We start from the raw sequence: 24,911 nt of genomic DNA on the forward strand, positions 1-24,911 counted from the left end.
GGCAATTGTGCCAACCCTACAGTGAAAATATTCCTCTAAAGACCTAAAATGGGATGTTTTGATTCTAATATAAAAATAGGAAGGCGTCAAAGTAAGCAACAACTAGTTTTCTGAGATAAAATCTGTTCCAGTTTGGAGAATATGTAACTTGGGATGTGAGGGCATATCAAGCAGAAGGTCTCAGAGGCTGACTTCTGGTTCTGCGTTCTATGTGAAAAAAGGAAGATTTTACAATTGTATGTGCCTGTCCCAACTAAACTGCAAAGGGTTTCATGGATTCCAAAGTGGCTGAGCAATTACTTGCTCCAGCAGAAAGTCCACGGTCCTTCATCTAGTGGGTGGTGGGAAGAGGGAGGAGATTCAAGACAATTGCTAAAGATTTGTGTAAGATTCAAAGTTTCGCTTTGTTTTCCTTAGTAGATAAAAAAAAAGAAATATAAAGTTAGCCCTAAATTGTATTTCCTGCTTTTAATTTAAAGTTTAAAAAGAATTTAATTTTAACTTTAATTCAAATTTAAAGTTCGAAAAGAATCCCCCTAGATTTATATATGTTTACAAGCATAGGTTTCTTCTTTTTCCCTGTGCCTACAAACTGGAAGGAAATACCTGTGCTATCCTAAGATACCTATATCTGCACCCTTGTAAATTGTTTGGAAAGGACCTAAAAAGTTAAGTTAAGGCTGAATATGATTAATGTTAAAGATATAGTCATTGTTCTTTCTTTCCTCACATTATTACTCTTAAATACTTTGTGGTTAATGATTGGTCAGTAATTGAACATCAGAGCCTTTGAGAGCACAAAGATCAACCAACACTGTCACCCAACAGCCATATAACTAAGCTCTTTTTGCCTAGTGGGATTCAAACATTTTTGTTGACTTTATTCATGGACAAACATCACTAGATACTGTATTTAAAATGGGATATTGCCCTGTGACTGAACAGAACTTCTCCAGACCCATGGTTCTTTTGAGGAAGAGAATGAATGACTGTAGTAGGCCATTATTCCACCACCCACCTAGAGAAACCAGTTAGGACTCACAAATACTCATTGTTGGGGGTTACTGGCTCTGGTATGAGAAAACATGCTGATTGTTGCATAGGTCTGTACTTTACCAGAAAACACAAGGCCCGTACTCTCTCTGATTTGGAATCAGAACAAGGAGAAGTAGAGATAAATGTCTTGGCCAAGCTCCACTTCAGTTAGTGAACGTTTGCCAGTTTCCTCTGGTAGCTTAAATGTGGTTAATTACTTATATATACATTTATACATTTATATTATGTATATGTTCTCCAGGGTACTTGACTGCCATGTTCTTATCACTGAATGTGCCAGAGGTGGTTCTATTTCAGTGGTCAGTGCAAAGCATCTTTATGTAATGTGTTTGTTTGTTGTGTTTGCCTGAAATGCCTCTGGATAGATCTATCATCTTTAAAAGGGTGTAAATGCAGATCCACATTTAAATTTACCTTTTTCTCTGTATACATCCTTTCTTTTTCTGTGTACATCCTACCTCATTCTTCTTAAGAATTTTAAGAGGTGTTTATGTCTGTAAACATGAGATTACATAGTTTATGATAAACACATATATAATATATAAGTTATAATGTTTTTATTATTAAATTACTGAGTTGGTATTACCTGTGGTGTAGTGGAAGGAGCACTAGGCTTAGAATCAGAAAGCTTGAGTTGCATTTCCTCATTGAGAAAACCAGGTTAGACACAACTTTTAGACATTTGGTGTCAAAAATCTATTAAATGGACATGCAGTTATAAACATCAAAAGGGTGAATACCTGTGAAAGGACTTTGATAAATGAGAACTCCACAAATAAATGGTGTTAAGATATATCCCTCGGGCTCATATTGATCTAATTCTATGATCTTAATAATAACAGCATTACCCAAATCATGTATTTCCTACTAAACCTACAAAATGTGTTAGAGAGGGACATACTGTTTTAAGAATTGTCTAGTTTCACACTTGTATGTGGAATCTAAAAAAAAAACAATACAAATGAACTTATTTACAAAACAGAAATAGACTCACAGACATAGAAAACAAATTTAGAGTCACCAAAGGGGAAAAGGGGAAAGGGATAAATTAGGAATTTCGGATTAACAGATACACACAACAATATATAAAATAGATGAACAACAAGGACCTACTGTATAGCACAAGGAACTATATTCAATACCTTGTAATAACCTGTAATGGAAAAGAATCTGAAAGAAGAATATATATATGTGTATATCTATATATCTGAATCACTGCTGTTCACCTGAAACTGACACAACATTTAAAATCCACTATACTTCAATTTAAATAGAAAAAGAACTGTCTAGTTTCATTGAACAGAAGACAGAGTCCAGAAACAGGCTCAAACGAACATGGAAATTCAGTGGAAATGAAGAATTATTCAGTGAATGGATTGGGCACAGTGGATTGGTTCACTCAAAATACAAGTCAATCTTTACCTCATTTCTTATCCCAAAATAAAGTTAAGATAGATCTAATATGAAATGTAGGTAATGACATTTAAAAAAATAACTAGAGGAAATTATAAGATTTTTAAAATAATAAGCTAGGAGTAAGGAAACCTATGCTAAGGAAAAGGTGAAACCCGTGCTAAGGAAAATGTAAAACCCAGAAGCCATACTAGAAAAGATTAATAAATCTGACCAATAACAATTAAATTATTTACATGAAAACAAATAACACATCTGGAAAATATTAGCAACATATGAGAGACAAAGAGCTAACAACTATTTTGATATGCCAGGACCTTTTACAAAAACTAAACCACAATCTATCAAAAAGAAAAATTATCAAATGTTTTATGCAGGCTGCTAACAGAAAGAGAAAAATAAATGTTTTAAAATCATCTGAAAAATTGCTCAGTTTCATTCATAGTTAAAGAAATAGTAATTAAAACAACAATGATATTCTGTACCATTTTTTCATCAGTCAGAGCTGTAAAGATAAAAAAAGTTCAATGAAAGTTTGTGTTGGTCAAGTTGCGGGGAAACTGGATCTCTCATATATGTAAATAGGTTCATCTTTGTTAGAAAGTGATTTGGTAATAGCTATCAAAAAATTTTTTAAATACATATACCTTTTGACCCAGCAATTCCTCTTCTAGATATTGTCATATAGACATTGGTATGAATGCCACCCAAAACAAATGGCCAAGGATGCCCTTTGCAGTATTATTTCATAGCAAAAATTTGGAAACACCTTAAAGGCTCATCACAGGAACTGGTAAAATAAAAGATGCTACATTTATCTAGGGGAAAACTATGCAGCTGTTAAAAATGACACAGATAAACTGTATTAGCTGATTCAGAATATTCTCCAGGATAAACTGTGTTTTAAGTGAAGAAAGTAATGTACCACATAGTGTAAAATATGCACCCAATTATGTACAAAATGGGCATATTCATTCATTCAACAAATATTTACTGGGTGTCCTGGGCATTGTGGATACAGCAGTGAACAAGACATCAAAGGCTACATTCCTGGAGCTTATATTATGGAGGGCAGAGAAAGGCAATTCCCAAATATACATATACAATGGGGAGATGTGCTATGATGTAAATAGAGCATGAGAACAGGAATGGAGAGTGCAGTGTGTTGTAGATCAAGGAGGAACAGGTTCTCCAGGCAGAGAACAGAGCAATGCTAAGGAGCAATGACATGAAAAAGCTTAGCCAAGTCCAGGTGCAGGAATCCAGTCACATGTTAGCGGTATATTCACACGATGCCATTATTCCTGTGAAGCAAATTCATGACACTTCATGTTTAAACCATGATATCTCTCTCTGCATTACAGCGTTTCCTCCTTTGAGAAAGCACTCCGTAGCAACATGATAGACAATGCTCTTTACATCTACTTTGTGGCTGAGGTATCCTGGACAATTGGTTGTCTAGGGTAACTAATTCAAAAACTAGAGGACAAACCACTGTGTCTGCATCCTTAAGTCACCCTTTGCTCAGTGGAGCTTCCCCAAGATCAAGGGAGAATACTAAATATCTGTTTACTAGAACCTTGGCTCTCTCTTTCTCTGAGGCAGCCCATAACCGGCCTGACCATTATCCCCTCTGCAGACACCTCTTATGGATAGGAATCCTGTTGACCTTGTCTCTTGTGTCTCCCAGGCAATTAAACAGCTTCAGTCAGCTGTGACTTGATTGTTCAATGACTTTTTCCTCTTCTCATTGACTTCACTGGAATAGAAGACTAAATATAGGCACTGGCTGTCATATCTCCCAGGTCTTTCTGTGCAGACAGACTCGTTATCACTAACAAATAATGCTTACAAGACCCACACACAGAAGAGCAGAAGAATAGAGATGGGGGTCGGAGTGGTGCTCAAAACAAAGAGGCTCCAGAAAGTTTCTCATTTAGTGAAATCAAAGAAGGCAAATGGTGTGCTTTAACAACCATGACCATGAACACAGTCTTATAAAAATTACAGAAATAGAATGACATCCATGGGCTCTAAGGAAGAGGCAATGGAAATATAGTTCTGAGGTCAGAACTTGGTGCATTTGAGTTGCAAACTCTGGTGACTACAAGGAACAGGCATGGAGTGGAAATGGATGAGAGGCCAAGAGGGGCCAGTGCTAAGCTTGAGTGCACGGAGCCAAGGCCAGAGGCTGCTGCTTGCTTAGTGCTAATGATTGGCCAGCTAGAATATGGACCTTGAGCTGCTAGGTCTGATTTCCCAAAAAAAGTCAGAGATCTGGGACTTAGTGTGAACTCTCCAATTTTTAAATGTTGGCAACTTATTTAAACATATTTTTGCAAATATATTTAAAACATGACTGATCTCTCCCTTGCACTTTTAATGCACTGGCTCCTTCCCTAGCCTTGTCTTAGTGACAGTCTTACTTGAGCAAGTGATGAGTATACTTGTTATATAGATGAAGAACTGTTTCCTCCCCTCCCTCAAAAAAAAGCCACTTTTGTGAGGATGAAGTATGGCACAGAGTTAGACTTTTGAGTATCTGCCTTGGACAGGAGATCAGGATGCAAAAGACCCATTCCTGGTCAGGATTACATCTTCCCCCCTGGTTTTGTTATAAGATCCAACACTCTAGATATTGACAAACATCAGATATTATTGAGTCACAGTAAATATTAAATGTATTTCAGGTGTTAGTTGGCCCACTCACCCATGTTTAAAGAGATTGTTGACACTTCTCTTCAAAGTGTATTTCTGAATAGGAAATAAGGGCATTGGTCACACATTTGGTCAGCAAACCTACCTCAAGGGTCACTCTGAAGCTGGCACTGTGGGTGAAATATTGTGGGAATTAATAAGCTGAATGTGATACCGGCTCTGCCTTCCAGAAGCCTACTGTTCTACATAGGAGATAAAACATGTTTCTAAATAATGATTCAGAGCACATAGAAATAGGTTATAGGACAATTTACTGTGAGCATGAAGTTGTACACAGCTATAGTAGTAACCCAGGTTATAATTTTCAAATCTAAGAGCTTTAAATACTTTTCTTTTTACTACTGGTGATATGAAACCAGGAAGAGAACACTGGTAGAAAGCTTGAATTAGAAATGTTAATAATAAATATTGAGTACTGAATATGCTGTGTATCACTGAACTATATTTTATATACATTCTTTTATCAATTCTCATTGTACTGCTTTTCATTATTAAATAGCTACTGGAAATGAGAGAGTTAGTAACTTACCCAAAATCACAGAGTATTAGCAGAAGATTTGGAACTTGAATTCAGGGCTATTTGACAATGGAAATAGACTTTTAACAGTAAGCTTATAAAAGTTTCCTGAAAAAAAGAAAAAAATTAAGAAAAATTTTTCTTGAAGGACAATAAGAAATTATTGTTTGTAAGCACAATTAAAGAAAAGTTTCTTATTTGGATTCAGTTAGTACTCATGGAATACACTGTCTTTAATAGCATTGTATGATACAATCTAAAATTTCATTTTGTTGAAAACTAACTGTAGGGTATGTGAAGTTGATATCTTAATTTTTCCCTGAAATATTGTTATAGTATTGAGATATAGGTATATACTTCCTGCTTGCTGTGGTATCTTATTAAAAAAAAAGAAATGTAGAAACCTAATTTCCCAGTTAGTGTGTAACAACATCTATTAGCATATCTCAGTAATTATATGATAAATAAACTTAATTATCAAGGTTACTTTAGGATTATCAACTGTATATTTTTCATTGTGAGTTGTCAAATGGCCTATTGATGGGAAATATGAGACATATAATGTATTAGGTAAAAAAGTGGTCTTCAGGACATATCTAGAATTTTTTTAGAAAGGTTCTAACACTTATTTCAATATATATAAAATAAAGCAATCAGGTAGAGAAGAATATCAAAAGTAAAGGTATAGCTGTCATAAATTATGAAATTGAATTTGAGCCCAAATTGGACTTGGATTCATTCTTATAGCATTTACTTCTTTTTAATCTAAGTTTTCTAAATCATACACAATTTAGATATTTTCTAAGGCAGTTATGCAGGGCACCTACTCAAATATGTGTCCGTTAGGATGCCTTCAGCGACAAGCAACAAAAATCCTTGATTTTATTGGTTTAAATAATAAAGGAATTAATTATCTACTATAAAGAAAGTTCAAGGTTATGGTTGGCTGTAGGTCTAATGCCTGAGCACTTCAGCCCTGCCTCTCCTGATTCTTTCTCAGCTTCATCCCAGAGGGTATCTTATATACTCGTGGGTGCAAGATAGATACAACAGTTTCACGAGGTATATCCTATCTTGATAATGTCCAGTGAAGAAAAGCAGCCATCACTTCCTTTTTTCTCCTCTTAAAATGAATATACCTTTCCCAGGAGCGACCCCTCCATGCAAGATCCTCTCACATCTCATTGGCCAAAATTGCATCATATACTCATTCCAAAACCAGTCATTGGCAAAAGAAATGGGACCAATGTAATGGACAAAGAATAATCAGGATCATCCACTTGGGCTGGGGTTTGACCCAGGTTCCATTAAAGTATATGGCTGTGTGAAGGAGGGTAGATACTAGAATGGAATTAGAGTTTTGTTAGAAAAGAGAAAGAGGAATGGCTACAGGATAGCCAATCCACAATGGTTGTTATAGAACAGTCCTAAATGTAACTGAGAAGGGAATAACTGTGGAGATCAAATAACCTTCTGCAGTTCTTCTGAGCTTAGCTCTTTGATTTCTAGATGGTCCCCAACAATGGTACTTATCCTCCTCATAATGATAGCTTCATAGATATTTGAGCTGGAAGGGACCATGCTGAGACCCAGATTTGTTAAATGTCTTCACACAATAAATTAATGGCAAAGCCAGGGCAGGGTTTCTTGACTCTCAGTACAGGGTGTTTTCTTTCATTCTTTACCCTCAGACAGTTGAAACTGCTTTAAAGCTCATGGCAAGCACTGGCCTTTTCTGTAATTAACAGCTTCTTATAAAATATTTATTTTGTTTGCTCGGCCTCCTAGAAACTAAATTGAGTTTGTGCTTTAAAAAGCCTGCTGAGATCCTTGTTCTCTGTTCTGATACCATGTGCATGAACCACCAATGGGTTTCCTCCTACCTCACATTTGATGTGAATCCCTTTCTTTTAACATCTCTCTCAATTACTTCCCCATCTTCTCTTGCTCCATCTATGACCAACTTCCTGTTTCTAAATAGATTTTGTGGTCGCCCCTCCCTCCTTGTGCCAGCTCCTAGCCACTAGTTACTTAGGCTGTGGTCTATATTGTTCTTCCAACAGCCTACCCTGTTGTGGTTGCCCCACACATCCACATTGTTATATGTCCCCAGTTTGGGTTCTGGGATTATTTTGGTAACTACCACATTGGGTGAGAGTCAAACTAATAATTTAAAGTGTTGGGACAACTTCTCCTATTGCAAGTCTCCTCCTGTTTTTACAATCCAAGAGGAGCTGCTTGTTGTACTCTTATTACCTATAATGCACAAATAGAATGTGATGTATGGCCTCCCACAAACCTGAATGCTTATGATTTACTTTGTGTTTTTCTTCATTTCTAGGACAAGATGTTGATAAATATAAAGAGCATCTTATGGATGTGCTCTACCTTAATAGCAACCCATGCACTACAGAAAGGTGAGTGTGTTAACAGTTTTTTTAGGACTAATTGAAATAAAAATTGAAGTACTGGGGCATGGAATGGGATTATGGAATCATTAAAATAAAGGATGAATTTTGATCTATTCATTGCTGAACACTTTTAGCTAAAATATTATTAGGTTGAAAACAGTGGTTTTAAATAAATCAATCATAACAAAATAATGAACCAGGTGCTAAAGAAGCAAGTGGGCTTTCAGTAACTTCCCAGATTACTTTCAGACTGTGCAAAAAGGCTCACATGTGGGGCTGGGCATTTTTTTTTTTTTTTTTTTTTTTTTTTTGCGGTATGCGGGCCTCTCACTGTTGTGGCCTCTCCCATTGCGGAGCACAGGCTCCGGACGCACAGGCTCAGCGGCCATGGCTCACGGGCCCAGCCGCTCCGTGGCATATGGGATCCTCCCAGACCGGGGCACGAACCCGTATCTCCTGCATCGGCAGGCGGACTCCCAACCACTGCGCCACCAGGGAGGCCCTGGGCATATTTTTAAGTTCTGCTTTCTTCAACACTGCTCAAAAATTTTCTATATTAAAAAAAAAGACTACTAAACATTCAGGAGGATAGAGTTTGAAAAAAGTAAAGAAGATAGAGAGAGGGCTGATAGCCAAGTTTTTCCCCCACCTCCATTTCTTTTTTCCTTCCCTCCCTTCCCCTCCCCTCCCCTTCCCTTCCCTTCCTTTCCCTTCCCTTCCCTCCCTTCCCCTCCCCTCCCCTTCCCTTCCCTTCCCTCCCCTCCCCTCCCCTCCCCTTCCCTTCCCTTCCCTCCCCTCCCCTTCCCTTCCCTTCCCTTTCCTTCCTTTCCCTTCCTTTCCCTTCCCTTCCCTTCCCTTCCCTTCCCTTCCCTTCCCTCCTCTTCTCCCCACCCCCTTTCTAGTAACTGGATAAGTACACATCCACTGTTTTTGTTAGCTGTAAATTATATATCCATCTAATGAAGGTTCTGTGATTCCAAATTTGTGGACTCTGGTCTATGGAAAAAGATACTGTGCTGAGTTTCAGTGATCTGCTCCCATCAAGGGTCTCTCCAGACTCAGCTTCCACTTCTTTCTCATACCCACTCTATGCTTCTGGTCTCTGCAAGAATTTACAATTCCATTCATAGACCTTCTTAATCCCTTTTTTTTTACATGCAGTTCCTTCTGCTTGACAGTCCCTTCTCTTGTTCTCTACAGTTCCACTTCAGTTCATTCTTAAGACTCAAAATTTAAGTATCATTCCATCTATTCATCCATCCATCCTTCTACCTATCCATTCATTTATCCATCCATTGACAGTGTTGTTTGAATACATTCTGTGTGCTATATGTTAGTCTGGGTCTCCAGGGATATATCGGTGGATGAGTCATACATAGTCTTGGATTTCATTAAACCTAATCTCCTTAGTTACCTGAGGTAAGCGATAAACAAGTAAACAAACAATCCAAGTACTTCCGAATAGATGAATATAAAGCAGAATGACATCATAGGAAATGGCATAGGGTGGGGGGCGGGGGGGGATAAAGGGTCTTTGAGAAAGTCATACTTAAACTGATGTGGGAATGATGAGGAAGAGCCAGCCAGCTAAGATCTGGCCCAAGTTAGATAGTGTGTTTGAACAACAGAAAGTTCACTGTAGTTGGAGAGCAGTGATCAGGAAGAAAGTAGGAGATACAGACAGAGAGATAGTCAGAGGTCAGTTCATATAAATAGTAACAATATCTAATACTTAGAAAAGAGCTTCCTATGAGCCAAGAACAGTTTTAATGCTTAACATTAGCATATTGAAACATTCATTATCCATAGAGGAAACTGAGAACCTAAGAGAGTTGCTCAAAGCCACACAACCAGTAAGTAGCAGAACTGGGAGATAAACCAAGGCTGTCCCAGGAGTGTGTGAGCTTTACCTCTGTTACATTTCTTATATATATAGGGCATTGTAGCTTTAGAAATGACTAGATTTTGTTTCCAGGAAGCACTGAAGGAAGCGCTGAAGGGTTTCAGCAGGTGAAAGACATGAGTTGATGAATGTTTTCAAAGTTCCATGTTTGCTATTCTATGTAGATTTGATTGTAGGAGAGCAAGAGTGGCAGCAGGGAGATCATTTAGGAGGTTATTGTGGTCACCTGTGTGTGAAATGGGGGCGTGGCAGAAGAGCTGGAGAGAAGTGAATTCTCATCTCTCCAACATGGAGATGGAGGATTCAGACCAACAAATGGATTGGATGTGGTGTGGTGAGGGCAAGAGAGGAATCAAGGGCGAGCTGACTTCGGACATGGCTCTCATTCCCCTTTCCAGCCAATTTAAAAGCCCTTTCTCTATGTTCCCATTGTCCCCTGTGCTGTGACATCTGTTATAGCCCATACCACTCGCTATGATAAGTTATGCTTCATTTTTCTTCCCAAGGGGAGTGTAGCTTCAAGAGAGCTGTTTTTTATTTTCTAGCAGAGTTCCTGACACACTGCTAGCACTTAATCAATTTATGTGTTGAGTGAATAAGTGAATGAATAAATAAACAATGTGTGAATACCACAGTGAATGACCTGGATGGCCGTTAGAGTCTAGGCTCCACCAATCCAAGAGCCCAGGAGCTGTCCTTTTCAGCGTTTTCAGGAAGTAAAGGTTGAAGGTCACAGAGAGGAAAGGACAGCGGCATCCAGTGAAGAAGGAAGACATAGAAAGGAGATAGAGAAAAGGAGTTGGTTTGGGTGGGAAGTAATAGGAGGGAATTATAGAGAAAGTAGTGGGAGAACCTTGAGGAACAGGGCAACTAACCCTCCACTTAAAACAAAGAAAGAACTCATACAAACAGTAGGGAAACGAACAAACACTTATGGTATAGCTCCTTGATGGTATTTTAAAATAGTAGTAATAGCTAACAGTATTGAGTGATTTCTACATTAGGCCTCGTTCTAAGTATTTTACTTTGTTAACCTTTTTTAATCTTAGCTCTCCGATGAGACACATGCTTTTATTCTCCCCATTTGGCAAATGAGGAAATTGCAATACCAAAAGATTTAGAGACATAGCTAATGTAGAAGATCATACATCAATTTAGTGATTGAGCCTGGAGGTGAACCCAGGCAGTCTGGCTCCACAGTCCATGCTCTCAACCACTGTATTGTACTTTATCCCAAGCATCAAGTTCTTTGCAAATCTGCAATCACTGTTAAGAGATGTCATTAGTTTGGGGCTAATTTCAGAAGAATTTTTACTTTTTCATGTGAGGGGTAAAAATTGAAAATGTAAGATCCATATGAAACAGGTTTGCCAAGTTCATAGTGAATCACAGAGCAGTAACTAGTTGAGTCAACACGAGTACTCTTATCTTAAGGTTTTCTCTATTTATGTCTAGGCATGCAAAAGGTCAATAACTAATGAACACTCTGTCTATTGGTTTCTGGATTTATTTTAATGCATGAAGAGCTCTTTGCTTTAAAAATACCCTTTATATTGATTATCTAGCATTCACCCAGTTATTTGGATATTCCTCTAATATTAATAAATGCAGCCATGCACAGTTATTAGTAAATGAATGAACAAGAGAGTGACATTAATACTTGAGAGGGTGATAAATTCCCCTATACTCACTCTGACAATTATTTGGCCAAGGTCTGTGTGTGTGTGTTTGTTCAAATTGTGTAGATAGAATTTGCATCATCCTTGCTCTGCAGAATTTATTGGCAGAGAATGAAACATAACTGATCATTCATTGTTCAGAGATTTCTCCCTTGCTGTATTCATTTAGACAACAAACTATCTGGTGGGAATAGTGAATTTTTTTTAAAGCAATTATTTTTTTTTTGAATTTTATTTTATTTTTATTTTTTTATACAGCAGGTTCTTATTAGTCATCAATTTTATACACATAAGTGTATACATGTCAATCCCAATCTCCCAATTAATCACCCCCCCACCCCCACCCACCGCTGCTTTCCCCCCTTGGTGTCCATACGTTTGTTCTCTACATCTGTGTCTCTATTTCTGCCCTGCAAACTGGTTCATCTGTACCATTTTTCTAGGTTCCACATATATGCGTTAATATACAGTATTTCTTTTTCTCTTTCTGACTTACTTCACTCTGTATGACAGTCTCTAGATTCATCCATGTCTCTACAAATGACCCAATTTCGTTCCTTTTTATGGCTGACTAATATTCCATTGCATATATGTACCACATTTTCTTTATCCATTCGTCCATTGATCGGCACTTAGGTTGCTTCCATGACCTGGCTATTGTAAATAGTGCAGCAATGAACATTGGGGTGCATGTGTCTTTTTGAATTATGGTTTTCTCTGGGTATATGCCCAGTAGTGGGATTGCTGGGTCATATAGTAATTCTATTTTTAGTTTTTTAAGGAACCTCCATACTGTTCTCCATAGTGGCAGTATCAATTTACATTCCCACCAACAGTGCAAGAGGGTTCCCTCCCTTTTCTCCACACTCTCTCCATCATTCGTTGCTTGTAGATTTTCTGATCATGCCCATTCTAACTGGTGTGAGGTCATACCTCAATGTAGTTTTGATTTGCATTTCTCTGATAATTAGTGATGTTGAGCAGCTTTTCATGTGCCTCTTGGCCATCTGTATGTCCTCTTTGGAGAAATGTCTATTTAGGTCTTCTGCCCATTTTTTGATTGGGTTTTTTTGTCTTTTAACTATTGAGCTGCATGAGCTGTTTATATATTTTGGAGATTAATCCTTTGTCCGTTGACTCATTTGCAAATATTTTCTCCCATTCTGAGGGTTGTCTTTTCGTCTTGTTTGTAGTTTCCTTTGCTTTGCAAAAGCTTTGAAGTTTCATTAGGTCCCATTTGTTTATTTTTGCTTTTATTTCCATTACTCTAGGAGGAGGATCAAAAAAGATCTTGCTGTGAGTTATGTCAAAGAGTGTTCTTCCTATGTTTTCCTCTAAGAGTTTTATAATGTCCGGCCTTACATGTAGGTCTCTAATCCATTTTGAGTTTATTTTTGTGTATGGTGTTAGGGAGTGTTCTAATTTCATTCTTTTACATGTTGTCGTCCAGTTTTCCCAGCACCACTCATTGAAGAGGCTGTCTTTTCTCCATTGTATATCCCTGCCTCCTTTGTCATAGATTAGTTGACCATAGGTGCATGGGTTTATCTCTGGGCTTTCTATCCTGTTCCATTTATCTATGTTTCTGTTTTTGTGCCAGTACCATATTGTCTTGATTACTGTAGCTTTGTGGTATAGTCTGATGTCAGGGAGTCTGATTCCTCCAGCTCTATTTTTTTCCTTCAAGACTGCTTTGGCTATTCAGGGTCTTTTGTGTTTCCATACAAATTTTAAGATTTTTTGTTCTAGTTCTGTAAAAAAATGCCATTGATAATTTGACAGGGATTGCATTGAATTTGTAGTTTGCTTTAGGTAGTATAGTCATTTTCACAATATTGATTCTTCCAATCCAAGAACATGAAATATCTCTCCATCTGTTGGTATCATCTTTAATTTCTTTCAACAGTGTCTTATAGTTTTCTGCATATAGGTCTTTTCTCTCCCTAGGTAGGTTTATTCCTAGGTATTTTATTCTTTTTGTTGCAATGGTAAATAGGAGTGTTTCCTTAATTTCTCTTTCATATTCTTCATCATTCGTGTATAGGAATGCAAGAGATTTCTGTGCATTAATTTTATATCCTGCAACTTTACCAAAATCATTGATTAGCTCTAGTAGTTTTCTGGTGGCATCCTTAGGATTCTCTACGTATAATATCATGTCATCTGCAAACAATGACAGTTTTACTTCTTCTTTTCCAATTTGTATTCCATTTATTTCTACTTCTTCTCTGATTGCCGTGGCTACGACTTCCAAAACTATGTTGAATAATAGTGGCAAGAGTGGACATCCTTGTCTTGTTCCTGATTGTAGAGGAAATGCTTTCAGTTTTTCACCATTGAGAATGATGTTTGCTGTGGGTTTGTCATATATTGCCTTTATTATGTTGAGGTAGTCTCCCTCTATGCCCACTTTCTGGAGAGTTTTTATCATAAATGGGTGTTAAATTTTGTCAGAAGCTTTTTCTGCATCTATTGAGATGATCATATGGTTTTTCGTCTTCAGTTTGTTAATATGGTGTATCACATTGATTGATTTGCATATATTGAAGAATCCTTGCATCCCTGGGATAAATCCCGCTTGATAATGGTGTAGGATCCTTTTAATGTGTTGTTGGATTCTGTTTGCTAGGATTTTGTTGAGGATTTTTGCATCTATATTCATCAGTGATAATGGTCTGTAATTTTCTTTTTTTGTGGTATCTTTGTCTGGTTTTAGTATCAGGGTGATGGTGGCCTCATAGAATGAGTTTGGGAGTGTTCCTTCCTCTGCAATTTTTTGGAAGAGTTTGAGAAGGATGGGTGTTAGCTCTTCTCTAAATGTTTGATAGAATTCACCTGTGAAGCCATCTGGTCTTGGACTTTCGTTTGTTGGAAGATTTTTAACCACAGTTTCAATTTCATTACTTGTGATTAGTCTGTTCATATTTTCTATTTCTTCCTGGTTCAGTCGTGTAAGGTTATACCTTTCTAAGAATTTGTCCATTTCTTCCAGGTTGTACATTTTATTGGCATAGAGTTGCTTGTAGTAGTCTCTTAGGATGCTTTGTATTTCTGTGGTGTCTGTTGTAACTTCTTTTTCATTTCTAATTTTATTGATTTGAGTCCTCTCCCTCTTTTTCTTGATGAGTCTGGGTAAAGGTTTATCAATTTTGTTTATCTTCTCAAAGAACCAGCTTTTAGTTTATTGATCTTTGCTATTGTTTTCTTTGTGTCTATTTCATTTATTTCTGCTCTGATCTTTATGATTTCTTTCCTTCTGCTAACTTTGGGTTTTGTTTATTCTTCTTTCTCTACTTCCTTTAGGTGTAAGGTTAGATTGTTTATTTGAGATTTTTCTTGTTTCTTGAGGTAGGCTTGTATAGCTATCAGCTTCCCTCGTAGAACTGCTTTTGCTGCATCCCATAGGTTTTGGGTCATCGTGTTTTCATTGTCATTTGTCTCTAGGTATTTTCTGGTTTCCTGTTTGGTTTCTTAAGTGATCTCTTGGTTCTTTAGTAACGTGTTGTTTAGCCTCCATGTGTTTGTGTTTTTTACGTTCTTTTCCCTGTAATTCATTTCTAATCTCATAGTGTTGTGGTCCGAAAAGATGCTTGATATGATTTCAATTTTCTTAAATTTACTGAGGCTTGATTTGTGACCCAAGATGTGATCTATCCTGGAGAATGTTCTGTGCGCACTTGTGAAGAAAGTGGAAACTGCTGTTTTTGGATGGAATGTCATATAAATGTCAGTTAAATCTATCTGTCCTATTGTGTCATTTAAAGCTTGTATTTCCTGCTTAATTTGCTATTTGGATGACCTGTCCATTGATGTAAGTGAGGTTTTAAAGTCCCCCACTATTATTGTGTTACTGTTGACTTCCTCTTTTATAGCTGTTAGCAGTTGCCTTATGTATTGAGGTGCTCCTATGTTGTGTGCATGTATATTTATAATTGTTATATCTTCTTCTTGGATTGATCCCTTGATCATTATGTAGTGTCCTTCCTTGTCTCTTGTAACATTCTTTATTTTAAAGTCTATTTTATCGGATATGGGTATTGGTACTCCAACTTTCTTTTGATTTCCATTTGCATGGAATATCTTTTTCCATCCCCTCACTTTCAGTCTGTATGTGTCCCTAGGTCAGAAATGGGTCTCTTGTAGACAGCATATGTATGGGTCTTGTTTTTGTATCCATTCAGCAAGCCTGTGTCTTTTGGTTGGAGCATTTAATCCATTCACGTTTAAGGTAATTATTGATAAGTATGTTCTTATTGCCATTTTCTTAATTGTTTTGAGTTTGTTTTTGTAGGTCCTTTTCTTCTCTTGTGTTTTCCACTTAGAGAAGTTCCTTTAGCATTTGTTGTAGAGCTGGTTTGGTGGTGCTGAATTCTCTTAGCTTTTGCTTGTCTGTAAAGCTTTTGATTTCTCCATCAAATCTGAATGAGATCCTTGCTGGGTAGAGTAATCTTGGTTTTAGGTGCTTCCCTTTCATTACTCTAAGTATATCATGTCACTCCCTTCTGGCTTGTAGAGTTTCTGCTGAGAAATCAACTGTTAACCTTATGGGAGTTCCTTTGTATGTTATTTGTCATTTTTCCCTTGCTGTTTTCAATAATTTTTCTTTGTCTTTAATTTTTGCCAATTTGATTACTATGTGTCTTGGAGTGTTTCTCTTTGGGTTTATCCTGTATTGGACTCTCTGCACTTCCTGTACTTGGGTGGCTATTTCCTTTTCCATGTTAGGGAAATTTTCGACTATAATCTCTTCAAATATTTTCTCGGGCCCTTTCTCTCTCTTTTCTCCTTCTGGGACCCCTATAATGAGAATGTTGTTGTGTTTAATGCTGTCCCAGAGGTCTCTTAGGCAGTCTTCATTTCTTTTCATTCTTTTTTCTTTAATCTGTTCTGCAGCAATGAATTCCACCATTCTGTCTTCCAGGTCACTTATCCATTCTTCTGCCTCAGTTATTCTGCTATTGATTCCTTGTAGTGTATTTTTCATTTCAGTTGTGTTGTTCATCTCTGTTCGTTTCTTCTTTAATTCTTCAGATCTTTGTTAAACATATCTTGCATCTTCTCGATCTTTGCCTACATTCTTTTTCCGAGGTCCTGGATCATCTTCACTATCGTTATTCTGAATTCTTTTTCTGGAAGGTTGCCTATCTCCACTTCATTTAGTTGTTTTTCCTGGGTTTTATCTTTTTCCTTCATCCAGTACATAGCCCTCTGCCTTTTCATCTTGCCTATCTTTCTGTGAATGTGGTTTTTATTCCACAGGCTGCAGGATTGTAGTTCTTGCTTCTGCTGTCTGCCCTCTGGTGGATGAAGCTAAGAGGCTTGTGCAAGTTTCCTGATGGGAGGGACTGGTTGTGAGTAGAGCTGACTGTTGCTTTGGTGGGCAGAGCTCAGTAAAACTTTAATCCACTCGTCTGCTGATGGGTAGGGCCTAGTTCCCTCCCTGTTGGTTGTTTGGCCTGAGGTGACCCAACACTGGATCCTGCCCAGGCTCTTTGGTGGGGCTAATGGTGGACTCTGGGAGGGCTCACACCAAGGAGTACTTCCCAGAACTTCTGCTGCCAGTGTCCTTGTCCCCACAGTGAGCCACAGCCACACCCCCCCCGCCTCTGCATGAGACCATCCAACACTAGCAGGTAGGTCTGGTTCAGACTCCCATGAGGTCACTGCTCCTTCCCCTGGGTCCCAATGAGCACACTCCTTTGTGTGTGCCCTCCAAGAGTGGAGTCTCTGTTTCCCCCAGTCCTGTCAAAGTCTTGCAATCAAATCCCACTAGCCTTCATAGTCTGATTCTCTAGGAATTCCTCCTCCTGTTGCCAGATCCCCAGATTGGGAATCCTGACTTGAGGCTCAGAACCTTCACTCCAGTGGGTGGACTTCTGTGGTATAAGTGTTTTTCAGTTTGTGAGTCACCCACCCAGCAGTTATGGGATTTGATTTTATCGTGATTGCTCCCCTCCTACCGTCTCATTGTGTCTTCTCCTTTGTCTTTGGAGTGGGGTATATTTTTTGGTGAGTTCCAGTGTCTTCCTGTCGATAATTGTTCAGCAGTTAGTTGTGATTCTGGTGTTCTTGTAAGAGGGAGTGAGAGCACGTCCTTCTACTCCACCATCTTGAACCAATCTCTCCAGGAATAGTGAATTTTTGTTAGCATTCATTTTTATTTCTTGCATTGTCAGAGTTTCAGACAAGTTCTTGCAGGTAGCAGTTTTTTTCTTCTTTTTTTTTTTTTTTAGCATGCACAGTTGGTAAACATTATCCTCTGAACTACTAAATTTCTCTCTTAAAATATTTAGATTTGGCAAACTTAGTTCTTGTTACCCAGTGCCTTACGACCCAAGATTTCATACACAAAAGACTTGGCCACACAGCTTTTTGTTCATCCTGCTGTTAAGACTGGATTCTACATGAATATTTATTTACATCCAGCTGAAGCTTTTAATTTTCTTGTATCTGTAAACACCCAGAACAATAAATAACCCTTGGGAAAATGCCTGTTGATGTAAGTTTGTTCTAATATATTTTTTCATTACAGCACAGTTATTGAGTAATGCTCCAAGTGTCAGAAACCTCCCAATCAGATAGATAGAGGTGAATCTCATATCTGCCCCTATACCTCTAAAATTGTGAAAAGAACTGTAATTTAGTAATAAATATTAAGGAATTGAAAGTCACTTATCTTAAACTCATTTTAAAGGAACCCATAAAGGGTCTTATAATTTATATCATAATTGATGTTGATGGTAAAGATGTTTATTCTCCATTTAAAAAGCAATATTTTGGGGCTTCCCTGGTGGCACAGTGGTTGAGAGTCTGCCTGCCGATGCAGGGGACATGGGTTTGTGCCCCGGTCTGGGAAGATCCCACATGCCGCGGAGCGGCTAGGCTCTTGAGCCATGGCTGCTAAGCCTGTGCATCTGGAGCCTGTGCTTCACAACGGGAGACGCCACAACAGTGAGAGGCCCACGTACTGCAAAAACAAACAAACAAACAAAAAGCAATGTTTTATTTGTGAAGTTAATGATCTATAATTCTTCAGGAAGGAAGATGGGATTTCCTAGAACATATGATGAATATAAATTAGGAGATTTTTAGTTCATAAAATTTTCACCCCTTCCCTTCTCAGGACCCCTCTTCTTGGCAAAAAAGTACAAAATATCTTTTTGTTGTCTTCATCTCCCTAATGGGATCTAATCTTTTTGAAGTTAAGTTTCATTCCTTAGCATCTGTATCATTTCTAATGCATGTCCATTTTGAGATGTGTGTTACTAATGCCTTTAAGCACTAATACACCAAGTGTTAGATGCATATCATTTTGTTGATTAACATTATTTCACTCCACCTAGAGGCTACTATTACTATTCATCATATTTGCATGAACTGGGAGTTCCTTGTGCACTAATGATAATTTCTATTCTTATTACCAACACATTGTCTACCCAACTAGTAGAGACTGGAAGTTGGGGGAAAAAGGGAGAAGAGAGGTATAGATTCCTATAAGAGTGAAACAATGTGGGGTTTTTGCATGTAATAGTATTAAATTGTAGTCAATGTGTTCTTTCTCATTAAAAGTTTAAGGGCTTAAACAGACAGGCCTTCTGTAGATTAATACTTTAGAAGTTTAGATGAACAGACGCTAACTCCCCCGCCCCCTCAGGATATAATCTAGAGGTAATGTTTCACTGCAAAGTGATTGCAGCTGGATTTCTCATTACAATGAAAGTCTTTGGTTCAAACACTGAACCAAAGAGCATTCTTCAAGTTCTGGGCTTCCCCCTGTTCCAGTCTACTGAAGTATGTTTTAAAATTTTCACTTCCCCTTTGAGTTGTTTTCATTTCCTCTAAGGTAATGTGGCAGTTATCTTAATCATTTTTCTTCTTCAGACCTGTAGACTTAAATTTGTTTTTTAACTGTTCTTCCTAACATTGGTCCAGTCTTTTAAACCTGCATTGCTTAAGTCTAGTCTTCTCTTGCCCTTGATTGCTTGTCTCCCTACACTTGCCTTATTTTATCACTTATTTTGTTCATGTTAAACACTAAGTTACAAATACTTTAAAATGAATGCCATATTTTTAGCACATAAAAAAATAAGCATTATTAATCCCTGTCTTTGTTATAAAACATTACTAAAATTGTGTACTATTCTCTGTATATAAAATCATTCTAATTATTTCACATATTGAGGATGTAACCAACCCCCTGTAATGGTTCTTATCCATTCACATATTTAATAGACTCAGTTTGTTAATTTAGTATTTTCTCTTTCCTCTAGTCAAAGTGGGAAAAAGCCCACCTGTTAAGGGCTCCCTCTCTGGAAAAGTCAACCTACCTTGTCATTTTTCAACCATGCCTACCTTACCACCCAGTTACAACACCACCAGCGAATTTCTCCGAATCAAATGGTCTAAGATTGAACTGGACAAGAATGGAAAAGATTTAAAGGAGACTACTGTTCTCGTGGCCCAAAATGGGAATATCAAGATTGGTCAGGGCTACAAAGGGAGAGTGTCGGTGCCTACATATCCCGAGGACGTGGGCGATGCCTCACTCACCATGGTCAAACTGCTGGCCAGTGATGCAGGCCTCTACCGCTGCGACGTCATGTATGGGATTGAAGACACACAGGACACAGTGTCATTGGCTGTGGAGGGTAAGGCTTTGGGAATCTAGAAGAAGGTAGTATAACACGATACCTGGTTCAGAAATGTGGTGAAACAATATTCAAAAGTAGCCATTGCTCAGGGTTTGGACAAGGGGAAAAAAATCAATCAACACAACAGTCCATGTCTTTCACAAAAAATGAACTGTTATTTGTTCAGGAATCAAGGAAGGTGACTTTATACTAGATATAATGAATACCTCAAGACATGGTTTATAGCTCAAGAGTCATTACTTCATTATTGAGACCCATCAGTGGTTATTTTTTAAGACTGTAAAGGCTGTTCTACATTTTGTTTTAATTTTAACATATGTGTATATGTGCATATACATGCATACACATACACACATATAGATATATACATACACACACACAGGAAAAAACCTCTTTCCTCCTTTTTCTCACTCTCCTAGCATGATTATTAAATTCTTTGAATTTGCTTTTAAGAAATATAAATTATATCTTAACTTACATTGAAGAAATAAGGCACCTAATAAGTACCATGGTATATATCACAGTGCTTTGAGAAAGCTAGGACTCAAACATTTGAATTGGATCAAAACAAGAACTCAGTGAATTTTTTTTAAGGTCAATGCACTGGTTGTTGTCCAGTGTCTTGCAATGAGACATTTTAGTTTTAGCCCACATTGAGCGGTGGTTTGTATGTCATTTGAATTTAAGTTAGGAGACAAAGCAAAGAAAAATTGCTTTAATTGGGTACACACATAATGCCATAGCTCTTGGAAGAAAAATATTTTGGCAAGTTATTAAGCAAAATTCTAATACCCAGACATGATGGAACAGATTTTTCTTCCAACCCTCCACTTCCCTATAAAATATTTACCTTTCAGAAATATATACAAAGGGTTTTATTAAAACTCTTTCTTGCGTAGCCAAAAGGAAATATTTTGAATTTCAGATGTGACAGATTAATTTTCTGAACATCCTTTTCCATTCAGATTCTATTGCTCCCTTCTATAAATCTATTTTTATGTTTTCCAGGCATCCACTAAACACCCTGGGCTCTTTGCTCTTTTAACCCTTTTATCACTTACTTTGGTTTGTCTAGTATTGTTTTTTCTACTGATCTCTCTCTTCCTCTTTTTGTATAATGTAACATACATGATATATATATCTATATATATATATATATAGATATATATATAGATATATATGGTGTTAGATACACATTGCATATAAATATATATATACATATATGTTTTTAAAATCCCACAAGAAGTTTACAACTTCTTACAATTTTCATCATTAAAGAATTAGCAGTGGATTTGCCCCTTGCCCCCTTTGAAACAATGAAAATCCTCCACTTAATCTCCTTAGCCCCATGAGGTCTTCAAATTATCCCAGCAATTGCAGATACTTATACAGCCTGGTATTCCCTGCCTTGGTCATGGAGGCCCCTTTGTGCCCCCTTACTACCAATCTTCAGTGCACATGGAAGATTTTTAATTACCAAGAAGGCTATTTGAAGCTTTGATCAACATAAGACTAATTTAAAACCATTCAAAGTCTGGTTTAAACCTTAGAGATCATTATAAACTATCTTTCATACTTACTAGATAGCACCATATATACCTCCTGGTAATTTTAGAGTCATTCTACAAAGCTACAGATTTTATGAAAGGCATTTGATCAGTTTTTTCTTTGCAATATCAGAAATGGGAAAATGAATGTTAGTTGTCAATGCATCTACTTGGTGCCTCTGCAGGTCTTTCTGTATTGACACTGATCAGAGGTGCTTATTTATGACATGGCTAGTCTGTTCCCTGTAGATATTTTATTGGCACATACCTGTTTTGGAAGAGAGAGACAATCTAAGGATAGGCATGTGGGAGACAGTCTTATAGCTAGAAGTCAGGCTGTAAGAGAGAGAGAAAGAGAGAGAGAGAGGGCTTCCCTGGTGGCGCAGTGGTTGAGAGTCCGCCTGCCGATGCAGGGGACACGGGTTCGTGCCCCGGTCTGGGAGGATCCCACATGCCGCGGAGCGGCTAGGCCCGTGAGCCATGGCTGCTGAGCCTGCGCGTCCGGAGCCTGTGCTCTGCAAGGGGAGAGGCCACAACAGTAAGAGGCCCGCCTACCGCAAAAAAAAAAAAAAAAAAAAAAAAAAAGAGAGAGAGAGACTTGTCAACTCCAGGAAATTACTAGGAATAAAAGGAGAGTAGAAGATATCTTGGAAACCAAAATTAATTCCACCTAACAAAAAAGTGGTCTTAAATGATATGACTCAATAAAATCTCATCCATAAGACCCAATTACCCCAAATTCTATTTTCCAGTGACTTCCTAGGCACATCTGCTTGACTCACTTTGCTCTTTTATGAAAATGAGTCACCATATTTACTCCAGTTAAAAATGGAGATGCTTTTGGTAAAGTAGGAGAAGAGGACCAAAGCTCCACCCCCTCAGCTGCTCTTTCTTCAGGCCTTTGACAATTCTTTGAGCCCTGAGACACAGTTCAAGAACCACTAGTTTGGGCCTCCCTGGTGGCGCAGTGGTTGAGAGTCCGCCTGCCGATGCAGGGGATACGGGTTCGTGCCCCGGTCCGGGAGGATCCATATGCCGTGGAGCCGCTGGGCCCGTGAGCCATGGCCGCTGAGCCTGCGCATCCGGAGCCTGTGCTCCGCAACGGGAGGGGCCACAGCAGTGAGAGGCCCGCGTACCGCAAAAAAAAAAAAAAAAAAAAAAAAAAAAAGAACCACTAGTTTATGTAACTCCTAAAATACAACGAAGTGGAATTTGAGGCACATATCAGGATGCCTGGCTTCTGCCCATGGGAGTCTGGAGAATTTTATTTCAGGCCTCCTTTGGGATAAAAATCATACATCTTACCTGTCAAAGTGGAGACCCTAAATTATGAATATGATAAACATTTATCACAGCAGCCTATCCAACATTTTTAAATTCTTTATCTAATTTGACCTTCCTATCAATCAAATAACCTAAGCAATATTAGTTATACTTTATGAAGGGGGAAATTAAGACTTATGTATGATTAAGGAGCAAATTAGAGATTGGAACAGGCCTTCTCACTCATACCTAGTCCAGCATCTTTTCCATTTTAGTATATTGTCTCTGGAAGTAAGTTTTACAGTGCTTCATGTTTGTAGGAAGTAGTGCTGGTGAAGGCTCCATGTGCTTCTATTGAGTTGGCCCTGAGTAAAAACATGAAGTAGGAGAAGTTGATCTTGTGGCCCCCTTAACTCTTTGTATCTGTGGCAGCACCTACTCCATTTAATTGTCCAAGGTTCCCATAATAGCCTGAATACTACCTGCAATTAGGACAACTAGTCACCATTTGGGATTTAGTGACTTAAATCTTTTTTTTTTTAAGATTGTTTACATGGGAACAGAAAATTCTTGAAACTCTCTAATGGAGCAGAATAGAACACCTAAGTGAACAACATTTCTGGGGCTCCTCAGATCACCATAATTTTGCATAATGCTACATAAAATAAAGTAAAAATAAAGAAGTATCATGATGTTATTACCGAGTTAGCAAGTAATTTGATGAATTACTCCAATGAGAAACTGCATAGTATGGTGGGAGACTTGAACTTGCCCATAATTGTTTGCTGCTATCTTTGCAGGGGTTGTGTTTCACTACAGGGCAGCGACCAGCAGGTACACTCTGAATTTTGAGATGGCACAAAAGGCTTGTTTGGATGTTGGGGCTGTCATAGCAACCCCAGAGCAGCTATATGCAGCCTATGAAGATGGATTTGAGCAATGTGACGCAGGCTGGCTGGCTGATCAGAGCGTTAGGTGAGCAGTCTGGGGGCCACCAGCTTTAATTCATCTATTTGGAGCGAGAATAAAGTGCTACCTACTAGTCCTTTATTTCCCCAGGTATCCCATCCGGGCTCCCCGAGAAGGCTGTTATGGAGATATGATGGGGAAGGAAGGAGTCAGGACCTACGGACTCCGTGCTACGCATGAAACTTATGATGTGTATTGTTACGTGGACCATATAGATGGTAAGATGTTCAAATTTCTATAGCTTCATTTGACCTAAGAAAATTGAGGAAAGACTGGGAGCACGTGGGGATAGAGCAAGTCTTCATGCTTGTTTGGATTCCAAACAGCAACATTTAGTTTAAATAACCGTATGATTCTGTGGTGAAATAAGCTTAAATTAAAGTGGAAAGAGAACGAGGGCTGTGTAAATGGTTATGTAGGTTTGAAATGTCTTTAGTTAATGGCAGGTTTGCTTTCAGTCATGCTGCCATTGGACTGTTTCCAATACACTTTTAGAGCATTAAGAATAGAAACCTGTAAGGGTGGTACCTATTCTTGTAAGAACTTCAGGTAAAATCCTGTGATGACAAACCACTGTGAATCCAAGTGCTGATAAACACCCCGAAGTGCAGCTGAGTAAGGCAAACTAGCCCAGGAAGGATTTTCATGGTTTGCTTCTCCTTGTGTTCACTTTGCTACACTAATATTTAGAGCAATCATTCATTCATTCAACCAATGAACACATTAAAAGAAAACACCTACTGTGTGATAGGTACTCTGCTCGTACTTAGGACTATGAAGCCGA

General features: G+C 38.2%; 1 protein-coding gene across 3 annotated transcripts in view; it reads left to right on the forward strand.

Annotated features, from left to right (window-relative positions):
* The window catches only part of VCAN (versican), a 115,160-nt gene that overhangs the window by 4,012 nt on the left and 86,237 nt on the right, over window positions 1–24,911 (forward strand). For all 3 annotated transcript variants that reach the window (XM_081232754.1, XM_081232756.1, XM_081232755.1), the window contains exons 2-5: window positions 8,046–8,121; window positions 19,968–20,345; window positions 23,959–24,133; window positions 24,218–24,345. In XM_081232754.1, coding sequence (XP_081088880.1) covers window positions 8,052–8,121; window positions 19,968–20,345; window positions 23,959–24,133; window positions 24,218–24,345 — 751 coding nt within the window. In that variant the 5' untranslated portion in view covers window positions 8,046–8,051. The remainder of the gene's footprint in view (window positions 1–8,045; window positions 8,122–19,967; window positions 20,346–23,958; window positions 24,134–24,217; window positions 24,346–24,911) is intronic.

This window comes from Mesoplodon bidens (genome assembly GCF_964165515.1).
Source record: "Mesoplodon bidens genome assembly, chromosome: 4".
Lineage (NCBI taxonomy): Eukaryota > Metazoa > Chordata > Mammalia > Artiodactyla > Ziphiidae > Mesoplodon > Mesoplodon bidens.